The sequence below is a fragment of the Salvelinus fontinalis genome, chromosome 6 (genome assembly GCF_029448725.1).
Source record: "Salvelinus fontinalis isolate EN_2023a chromosome 6, ASM2944872v1, whole genome shotgun sequence".
In the NCBI taxonomy this organism is placed as follows: Eukaryota; Metazoa; Chordata; class Actinopteri; order Salmoniformes; family Salmonidae; genus Salvelinus; species Salvelinus fontinalis.
This window is the reverse complement of record NC_074670.1, coordinates 31,550,256-31,561,072: the sequence shown is the minus strand read 5'-3', so window position 1 is coordinate 31,561,072 and position 10,817 is coordinate 31,550,256. Positions and strand designations below refer to the sequence as shown.

The 10,817-nt window shown below is 41.1% G+C and overlaps 2 protein-coding genes across 5 annotated transcripts; one reads left to right on the top strand and one right to left on the bottom strand.

The window, feature by feature from the left end:
- Window positions 1-443: 443 nt before the first annotated feature.
- Window positions 444-3,231, bottom strand: sri (sorcin). Its single transcript, XM_055926151.1, has 8 exons — window positions 3,064-3,231; window positions 2,195-2,305; window positions 1,985-2,054; window positions 1,801-1,844; window positions 1,356-1,503; window positions 1,130-1,243; window positions 981-1,039; window positions 444-860 (listed from the first exon to the last, which is right to left on the bottom strand). Exons 1-8 carry the CDS (start codon window positions 3,109-3,111, stop codon window positions 834-836), a joined length of 621 nt encoding a protein of 206 aa, XP_055782126.1. The 5' UTR covers window positions 3,112-3,231; the 3' UTR covers window positions 444-833.
- A 463-nt stretch (window positions 3,232-3,694) lies between these two features.
- On the top strand, window positions 3,695-9,821 carry LOC129857671 (U11/U12 small nuclear ribonucleoprotein 48 kDa protein-like). 4 transcript variants are annotated; one of them, XM_055926149.1, is made up of 12 exons: window positions 3,695-4,104; window positions 4,792-5,124; window positions 5,223-5,304; window positions 5,411-6,567; window positions 6,890-7,003; window positions 7,277-7,337; window positions 7,471-7,551; window positions 8,205-8,390; window positions 8,506-8,627; window positions 8,719-8,822; window positions 8,946-9,125; window positions 9,296-9,821. In XM_055926149.1, exons 4-12 carry the CDS (start codon window positions 6,424-6,426, stop codon window positions 9,366-9,368), a joined length of 1,065 nt encoding a protein of 354 aa, XP_055782124.1. In that variant the 5' UTR covers window positions 3,695-4,104; window positions 4,792-5,124; window positions 5,223-5,304; window positions 5,411-6,423; the 3' UTR covers window positions 9,369-9,821. The 4 variants fall into 4 exon arrangements, with proteins under 4 accessions (XP_055782124.1, XP_055782123.1, XP_055782125.1 ...); XM_055926150.1 differs by having other exon boundaries at window positions 3,696-4,104; window positions 4,792-5,118; window positions 5,416-6,567; XM_055926147.1 differs by having other exon boundaries at window positions 3,697-4,104; window positions 4,792-5,118.
- Window positions 9,822-10,817: the final 996 nt, after the last annotated feature.

Sequence of the window (10,817 nt, the reverse complement as noted above, 5' to 3'; positions counted from 1 at the left end):
GTGGCTTGAAGATAGGTTGTATAATTTCACAGTACAGGTTTAGGAAAAGCTCTACATCTTGTCTGCAATTTCTCCTGTAAAGAACAAAAATGGTCTTTACATCTAGCTCAATGGAGGACCCAGTCTTTCCACTTTGGATGTGAGGAGTGGGCAGACTGGACCTCCAGGAAACGACAGATTGGAGGTTCTGCCTGCTCAAGTCATTGCCTCAGTCTCTCGCCAAGTGGACAAGAGTGATGGTCAGAAGTGAGTGATGTTGACATTTTAGAAACAATAAAATCACTCATAAGTTAAATCAATTATTTTCTTGATTCATACCTTGTTCTAGTACTCTTGTTATCCCATGGAGAGTGCATGTGGACCTAGTGTGAAATTCTGATAATGCTCACTAGATTTTATTGAACTGTCACCAAGACCTACAAAGAAAACAGATCAGAGGTGTATTCCACATATATGGTCGTGTTTATTACACACTTTCACAGACAAGATTACTCCCATCTATATTTAGGGATATCTTGATGAATATTAGACATTCAGTGACATAACATACAGAACATGCAGTGGTGACACGGGTTTATAGGCACACCTAGTGGTTAAAGTTGGCTAATATTCCAGTTTCCCAAGGTAATGTTACGATTTTATATTAACTTCCTATTTCAAAACCATTCATGTGGAATGTGACAATTAAGTTTGTCATGTTTGTATAAAAGCAATCAAAAAAGCAAGTGATTTGTGAGTATCAAAAATACATGTCAGAATAAATTTACACATGCTAAATTGTAAATATTATGAGAGTTAAGAGGTAGTCCCTCATTTTTTTCTGCTCTGTCTCTTCATGTGCTCATCGTGCACTGGATGAACTGAGAGAGAGAAAGAGTGATTATAATACTTTACATTTAAGGGGCCATTTACACTAAGTGCTTACAACAAGGAAGAGGATCTGAAAAAAAAAAATGTTGTAAGAGATTTGAAAGACTTACATCATCGTATGGAAATGTGGCCATTCCCTGTCCAGCTTGGTCCCGCTTTCGGAACAGATCTGTAGCAGACATAGAGATAAACTATTACTAAACAACCACACATACAATAGTCATACTGATAATGGACAAGTGATCAAAACAGTTCTCACCAGTCAGGGTTCTGAGTTTCACACAACAAGCTACGTAGTCATCAAAGGTGATCTTCCCCTGAGAACTGAATCTCTTGATGATGCCGTTCATGGCTTGTGGGCTCAGTCTGTAGCCTGTAACACACAAACATACATGTCAAATGAACATTTCCCTCTCATATTGACTTTCGGTCATCATTTATTGTGTATACACATAAACGAATACACCCTTTGTGCTTGTACGTACCCATGGAAGTAACTGCCTGGTGCATCTCCTGGGGGTCCACGGTCCCACTCTGGTCACGGTCAATGGACATGAAGTGCTGCTTCCAGCCATTGAGCACGGTCCACAGCTCCTTGAACTCATTGAAGCCCATAGTACATGACATGTCTCTCTGAGGGATCGCTTCAGTCAAGGAACAGCAGTGACCTCACCTCAAACATGAATATAGACGGCTAAAAGTTTCCTGAATAATTTCAATATTTAGATTGTTGTCCTGATATATCTAGTTGTTTTTTCCCAATCAAGAAAAATCCATGGAGCAATCATACAATGTGAGAGGACTTTCTGCAAAGTCTTAATGCACAACAGTCACTTGCGCATATTTCATCTCATATTATTGTACTGGTAGCTAGTGGGACCATAGTATTTTAAAAACCTGTGTGTGTACTGACTGGTTAGTCAAGGATACATCCAGCATGTTGATCATCAGTCTGCAGGTCTCCAGGTTAAAAGCTGTCAGAGATAAGATAAGTTAATCAAACCACAGTCATCTCTTCATACAGTGTAAAGAATAGAATAAAACAAAATACTGCATTGAAAAGTGGCTGGGAGTTTGCGGTTCCCGTCGGTCTTGTACATGGTGTCACGCTTACGTTTGTAGCCACCAGAGAAGTTAGCCTGTGTGAGGCATTGCTGGAGCTCTTCTGCTGATATGTGCCCATCCTTCCAATGTCAAAAGATAGAGGGGAACAAATACTTATTGAGACCGAAACAATGCTATACATTTTTAGACAACAGTAAGCTGTTTTGACTGTGTTGAGGCTAGCAGATAGCTCAATATGTCAAGCTGTACATCTTATTACCTGGCCTGCAACAGCAGCAAAATATCCATAGAGAGGGTCTTGCTGCTGACCAGGGTATCCTCCAAAGCCAGGGCCACCAGGAGGGTGGCCACCAGCAGGGGCACCTCCATACTGCAAGGCAGACAGAATGATTTATAGAGAGAGAGAGAAACAGTAAAAACCATAAGGTTACTACGAAACAGTTAGTGACAACATAGGTCAAGTGCCATGAAAGTGTCCAAAGTTGAACATCCCAATGACTCACTCTGAGCCACCTAACCAATAGTCTATAGAACACAATGATGTCTCAAATCAGTGCAAGATGCTGAGAATGATTTCATATAGATTATTTATTCCAATCAGTATGAGTGTCAAACTGTACTTTGGCCAGCAACACCAGGACAGTGAGTCCCAGCTATGTGAACCTGACCACTCCCAGGGTTGGGTGAACTGAGTTAATTCAAAACCAGTATTTCTATAGACCTATACACTACTGAACTTTTTATACAAAGTATAGGCCCTATTATCCATCATAGTAGAGCTAACATTTGCACTTCATGTTATCTTTTGATCAGCTCAGATTTTTACATTGTAAGAATGTCTCGGTTGTATCCAACAATCCGCTTCACTTCGGGAACAACAGGCCTCCCTGGAGGCTAAAACGCATAAAAGCTCTGCTACGGCTTGTCAATGATAGAGATTCGTTGGCAGGGAGGCCTACAAATTGTATTAGATACAACAAATACTCTACTGTATTCGGAAAACACTGTGAAATATACGCTTGTTATATTACGTCGATTTGCAGTTCTACTTCCGGACAACTAAACGGTCCTGCCGATACCCATTTATTTTTATATTTGTGTAGAAGACACTTGTCTGTAAGATCTTACCCCTCCTGGGTATCCGCCTGCGGGAGCACCATATCCAGGATAACTCATTTCTATGAATGAAAAGAATAACACTATGATACCAACTGGCAATAAAGTAAAACTTCCCTGACTTGCCCTTCTTGACACACAAGGGGAGTGTCGGATGTCCTGCTTTATGTTTCCTTCACGCTCATCACCTCAACGCACTAGTCCCTGATTGGCCTTGCATTAACATGTGACCATCTGCCTGCCAATCATGTGACAATAATACTTGTCAACGAAGATAAATGCAACGCTGACTAATAAAGTAATACTATGGATAGTAGTAGTACTTATAGTAATAGATTTGCATATAGATTTTTCTCACATTTTTAAACAAGTGAATTTTATGCCAAATTGTGAGTTGTCTCAATTGTTACTGTGTCTTACTATTGTGCTAAACATTACTTTCACCAGGCCAGCCATTGCATTGTGTATTGTCTTTTGTGTATATATTATGTGTGAGTGTGCATGTTCCTAATGATACTGCACAGCATTAACTGTCCCACAGGCTAATAATGTTGTATTGTATTTGTGTTGTATTGTAATACAGTAAGACCACCAAGAGTCATCATTACATCATTACACAAGATCAGAAACACTCTCGTCTCAGAACCATTAGAGTGCACTTCCTTTCTGGACAGGAAACGCTGAATCGTGCCTCCACTGAAAAGCTGTTCTGCGGCTGACAGGATCATAGGGCACTGCTGAGGAGCCGATGCAGCTCCAGTCCATGGACAAATCTGGCTCATCTCTAGCCTATAGACCTGCCATTATCGACTAGGGAATCAAACACGCAAAGTGATTCTTCTTTGCCTTGGTATACAGTAGAAGCCCTGACAGAGATGTATGGACAGAACCCTAACTGGTTGTGGTCGAACGGGGCGCCTCTACGCCACCAAGGGCACCTGGGCAGACTTGGCTCAGCAACCCTGAGGCAATGGGAGGATGAGGAAGAAGGAAAAGAGGAAGAACGTGCTATTTGGACCAGGGAGCATCCAGCAATCTGTTTCTATACTACAAGTAAGAGTGAGGTGTATGAGGTAACTGTGAGAGAATATTGCAGGCTCATTGCAAAATAGTACAGGGGAATCTTTCATTGCTTGTCTGTTTCAACCCTGTTTTTCCTGTTTTAGGTTTGTTTTCAAGTGGCATGCCTTGTTGTCTTGGGGTAAACAGGGTTTATGCTGGTTTGTATCAATTAACATTATGTTTTCCCAATGCTGCTATTCTGGTTTTACTTACCTACCACTCCCTCAGTGCTTGCCAGTGTGGCCAGATGACTTGTGACTAAGAGCCTTGCCCAAACTCAGCAGGCCCATTGGCAGGCCAAAGAGACAGCAGGACCAAACACGTGATACAACGACAGACTGCAACAGAACAGCACCCAACCTTCCATCCTACCTTACGTCATCCCTTCTAAACACACCTCACTGTTATCACTCCTCCATCTCATCCCTTCCCCTCCTCTCTCAGCCTTCTATCTCCTCTCCTTGCATCTCTTTCTCCACGTTTCAGTCTTCATCTCCCCTATTCCCATTTCTTTGTATGCTCATTAAAGTGCAATCGAACATATAGACATAATGCCATTTGCTTGGTTTCTCCATTCACATGAATCCCTTTAGACATCATCAGTGGTATGAACAGAATATATTTTTGTCAAATGTTCTTAGGTTCTCTCCTTCTCTCCTCTGTCCCCTGTGTCTTCAGATGGCCATGGCCTCACCCAAGAGTGTGTTCAGAACCACTGGGGCTGGGCTGGTACCGAGAGTCCCTTTGGCCCTGTCCACACAGACCTAGATAGCATCCAACGCCAGAGTGACACAGGGCTAGATGCCCCTGAAATGTGGATGGATGTCCCTCCACACCAGCCTTCCTTGGGTGGGGCTGATGGAGAAGAATCATCTCAGCATTGTTTAGACAGTCAATGGGGGAGCCACAGGACAGAGGGCCATGGCTGTGTTTGTGTGCCTGGACCAAGTGAACCAGGAAGATGTTGCCACAGTTGGGCTGGTTCCCCTCTCTTCAATTTCGGAAGTAAGAGTATGTGTCTGTTTATGTGAAAGAGGGTGATTCTCTATGGTGATCCAGAATGGCTGCTATGTAGTATTTTTCTCTAATCAAATACTTCTGTTTCCCAGTGAGGAAGACAATAATGGTAGGAGTCGAGGTGGAAATAGTGGAGGAAGTAGCCTATGAGGACACAGAGACAATTGAAGTAATGTAAGTAGTTAAATGATTCAAGGTCATGGTTCATTTACACATTGCTGAAGCACATAAACAAAGTAGGGCTATGCAGTAGATAATGTTTGTATGTCTTTCTTTTTAGATCAGGAGTCTATCCAAATTATTTGATGGAAACCATATTGCTGCACGATGACCAGCTTATCCCCACCTAAACATGCATTCCTTCAAAAGTTGTTTGCAAGGGAACTTTCTGTGTTTTTAAATGTCAGCCTTGTTGTTTGAATGTATTTTAAATGTATTTAAATGTAGTTAAAATATTAAAATGTATTTTAAATACCATTTAAAGGCCTTTTATATGTCAGTGTTATGTAAGTGACGTTACATTAATTTAAAAAACATTTACCCAATAAAATAAGAAAACCTTTGCTTGTTGTCTTGATTTGAACTTCTAATGAAGATGTAGTGTATGTAACTTCAAAGACCTTCTGACAGTCTACACCTGCTTTGTCGTCCAGTGCTTCAGTATGGCACCCAGGTCTCACAGCCCACCAACACAACCAACTTGAGAAGATCCAACGACATGCAACCAAAATCATCATGGGCACCACCTACACCTTCTGCATGCAATGACCTGGGCTTGCAGTCCTTGGAGTCCCACCGCACCCACCACTGCAGATCCTTTGTCCAGAAGCTCGCAAAATCCCAGCAACAAATAACGTTAGCTGCCTCAGACTATAGGACATGTCAGTGTCAGATCTACCCATCGAGGGCTTCCCCCTATTCGGACTGACAGATACTACAACAGCCCAATGCCTTACTTTGTGAAGCTGTTTAACTCTACTATTGTATACTACATCTCATATATTTTATTTGATTTACTTACTTACGTAGGGCTACGTATGCTGCAATTCAGCTTTTAGCGGCAAATGTGTACAATTCAAAACTAAACCTTACATTTATTTTTATTCTTCAATTACCACGAATGCACCTCAGTCGGGCTTACGTCATCTACATGCGCCACACTGCCTACGCTTTTAAAATGCGACAGTGGTGCTGAACAACGTTCGGAAATCTGCATATCAAATATGGGTTGGAGTAAAATGTAAGGAATCCCCTTTTAATGTAAACACAATTTAGATTTTACCTGACTATGACATGTGCAACTCACCAGAAAATCACCAGGCTCGTTTGCGAAGTTTGGAAGAGTTGACGGAGTTCACCGAGAACTGCCAGAGACAACTGAATGAGCTGTTCGAGACGCTGGGATGGAGACAGGACCAGGACAACGGCTCAGTTCAGGTAGGTCAGGAAGTTAGTTAGCTATATTTATTCAACTGCTCAGATACGATGGGTGGTTCTCCTAGCCCTGAAAGCGCGGCGTTCTTTATAGGACTAGTTCACCCCATAATCAATGTTTTCATAACGTTACCTGTGCTAATATCCATATATCCATATTTAAAATGTGCACCATCGGTTGTGTATGTGTAGCTAACTAGATATGGGGCCTCCAAATAAATGGGAAAACCCTAGATGATGGGCGATTCATTAAGTCTCTGTATACATGACATGCATGCTACAACAAGTAGAGATGAGATTATAACTTGCAAATGACCTTCCACAGGAGCCGATGGAGGTGTGCCCCTATGACCCGAACCACAGAGTGCCAAGCAGGAGCATGGAGAGACACAAAGCCACTTGCCAACTCCGCCAGATTGGATACTCCCATGAGGAACAGGTTAAAGAGCTATACAGTATCACATACTCACACACATACTCGACTGAAATATCAACTGAGCCATCAACACTTTCTGGTGTAGCTTGTCATTAGGGTAAGGAGTTTTTCCTGACCATAGGGCCAGACCTAGAAAAACTGGACCCTATAACTAGAGCGGACCAAAGTGGTGAGGTCAAATTATCAGGAAAAACTCTCCATCCTAATTATACAACAACCTTATCTGTTATTATGTTCTTAAAAGCTTTTATAAAAAAGTAAAATTCCTTTCCCAAGGCTGAGATGTATGACCACTCTCTGTGTTATGAGAATACCAGCATTACCAGCTTCACAATGGGTGAGTGTCACACTATTCCACTGCAAAGTGAATCTCAACTTAATGTAGTAGTCAAAATTCCCTGGACTGACCCTGGTTTGGGGTAGCCCACTGCTTGTCTCACATCTTTCTTTGTGTTTTGCCTCACCTGTAGACAAACACACACAGCAACAAGTGATTATTCAAGCAAGAGCAAGTGCACCGCCAATTAGGACAGAGGGACTGTACAGCCAAAGTAAGATCTTTACACCCTTACATTAGTGTTAGGTCACTGATCAAACCCTATGCTCGTATTCATGGCCATCAGCATTAGTTCGACTCTGTGGTAGACATGCCCCACAAAATATTTATGCTTTTATTCTGGAGAAGCAATTAATGGTCATTTCACCAAAGAGCAACCAATGTTTAGATAATTTTTTACCAAGCTCGTACGTCTTCAGTGCCTTGCCCATGTCTAAAAGGTCTCAATTAACATGCATTAATTCATTATAAACACTGCTAAATATGGTGGCTATGGTTTTTTATTTTATGATATAGTTTCTTTGAGTTTGTCATCTGTACGTGTTCTGTGTTTTGATTTCAGTGACAGGGGTGAGTAATTACAGGAGGTTCTTCCCTCGTTCAGGCTTACTGATTACGTGCAGTATCCTTTTAATGCCATATCCTTTCAAACATGCTGCCTCTGTTGGGGGCATTACACACACACGTTTTCCCTGTACGTGTTGGGGAAAGGCCTTTACTCTTTTTTAAACCTTTCATACTGAAGGTGTGAGTGATCATCTCAATGTGTTCTTAAATTAAGAACTAAGGACTTCTCATGACTCTCTACTTTGTGTGAAACTCTTGTAGCATGTGAGTGTGTGTAAAGCCCTTTTCATTGTGCTGCAGGTGAATACTCCACAGACCCTTCAGAAGTTCCTCAGAACCAGAAGCGAGCTATCTGTGACCTTACTGTGGCAGACCGATTGGCTCTTTTTGATCACGTGACACGAGAGGGCATCAAACAGAAGGATCAAGCTGTTGCAACCAACAATGAGGACCTTTATGTTGATTTGGTGGCCAAGCTCAAAAAGGGTAGGCTATAAACATTAACTATTGAGATCAGTAGTGTGGTTTACGCCACTTTTCTTATGAATTGCTCCTCTAAATCCATTCCAGTGAGTCTGTTGTGTTTATTTTTGTTCTTTAGGTAACGATCAGAACGAGCACAAGTCTCACCTGGAGCTAATGGCTGAGATGAGGGACTACAAGAGACGGCGGCAGTCTTACAGAGCCAAGAACGTCCACAACACCAAGAAGTCCTACACTGAGGTGTGGGACTGTTTCAATAGAATGTTAATGGATGTACTTTACTTTGATGTGTGTGTGTTATATCTGGATATGTTTTTCATGAATCCTGCAGGTGATTCGGGAGGTGATTAATGTCCACTCTGTTGAACTGTCCAGTCAGTGGAAAGAGGAGGAGAGGAAGGAAGAGGTTAGAGAGTCCAAACACGGCCCTCACAGGTAATCCAACCATTTTCTTCTTACCTACATGATGGCTCATACAAAATCCAATTAGTACTGTAATACTTATTTAAGGAGCATTTAAAAAATAAAACTGACTCCCCTGAACCGTTTGTCTCTCAGGAGAAGGTCTGAGGACAGGCGGTCTGCCTCCATAGAGTCTTGCCAATCTCACGTCAGCTCCAGGGATGGACACGTCTCCCACCACAAACGCCACCTCAGTGAAGAGCGCAGAAAAGACCCCAGCCCAGAGCAGAGCCAGGAGCGCAGCCGAGAGAAGGAGCGCAAGAAGAAGAGAAAGAGGTGAGTCAGAGAGTAGTGGATTGACTGAATATTATTGTCTCATGCATTCAAATCTGACAGTGTTTAATTGTATGAAGTCACCATCAAGGCTGGTTGCAGACATTTAGTGGTTGATGAATGCCTTGGCTGTATCCATGTTTGGTGAATTGAATGTGTGTGGACATTCACAGGGATTCCTGCTCGCCGGATGAGAGACCTCATGATCGAAAGAAGAAAAAGAAGAAGAAAAACGAAGAGAAGTGATTTTCAAGTTTAGTACTTTGGCTTGGAAAACCAGAGATTGGGTCAAGGAGCCAAAAAAGCTACGTTCCAATGTTCATAATAGCGTACCACTTAGAATGCACGCCTTTATACTAAGTGCCTAATTCATGGCTTCATACTAAGTGGTATGCATGTATAGATATTGTAGTTTGACTCACAGACAAATCTTTCTTTGATGTAATCTAATGATGATATTTTAAAGCAACAGTGCAGCTTTAAACATTTGTCTTAAACTGAGAGGTTATTAAATGCCTGTTGTATTAGATTACAGAATGTAAATAAACTGTTAGAACACGATTCTCAGAATTCTGTTGTACATTCATAATTACCCCTGTATTTGATTCACTTCCAAAAAAACGGTTTGATGTTTAAAGTTAAAACAGCATTGTGTTTGAACTTTGAATAGGGAATAAAAGCTTCATATGTGTACTTTAATGATCATGGTCATAATCTGTGTAAAAGCTTTCGTGTGTATGATGGCCCTTATTTAGAAGTATTCAGAGAAAAGTCTTACTTCAGTAAGGTTACCTTTTCATTCTCACAAAAATGACTTATGTTGTTGTCACGAGAATTTTCAATCCCAATGATAACTAAACAATTATTTAAGCTTTGCCCAAACCCCGAGGTTTGTAAGACCCTGGGTTTAATAATAATTAGGCAAAGACTCAGTTTATGCAAAAGGTTGGTTCTTTATTCACGAGAATGTTCTGAAATCAAAAATGCAAACACAGTCTTTATAACGCACACAAACAAGTTCAAATCTTAAGCTACGCCTTGCTCAGACAGTCAGTGTTTTTCCACTACACAGATAAATTGTTTCTTTAATCTGCAATATGTTTCATAATCTTCTGCAAGCCTAACAGTTTCTCCACCCCACAGGTGGGGACAGAATGTCCTGTAATCATTTGTAATGAATGTCCTGTAATCATCCTCTTATCATTTGTTTCACACTTGCACCCTGCTTACATACTAAAAAGGAACAAAAGGTCCTTGTTCTAATTCTGACTAAAACTACACACATCATCAGATTATAGTTTTATGATTCTAATAAATTTCATACAATTATATGGTTTCAGGGTGGAATTCTTTAGTCATTACTTTAAACATATAAATTCCATTATCAGTTGTAAAGCCACAATTGCTTTAGAATTCATGGATTACTTCCTTTTAAACAATAGAACTGCATTAACAATTGTCAGTGTCTTTCCATGTTGTGACTAGAAATGGTCAGAGATATCTACACATTTCTATCAGATATGTATATTAATGTAATCATTTAGGTGTAAATGGCCCCTCCCAGGCCAACCCTATTGGTTGAGACCCCTCAGGGCAGTTTGTGCATTTCTCAGTGTGTACTGTATTGAATGTTGTACAGGAGTGTCCATAATTGGCACACTTTTACCAGCAGTTCAAAAGGACACAAAAGGTCAG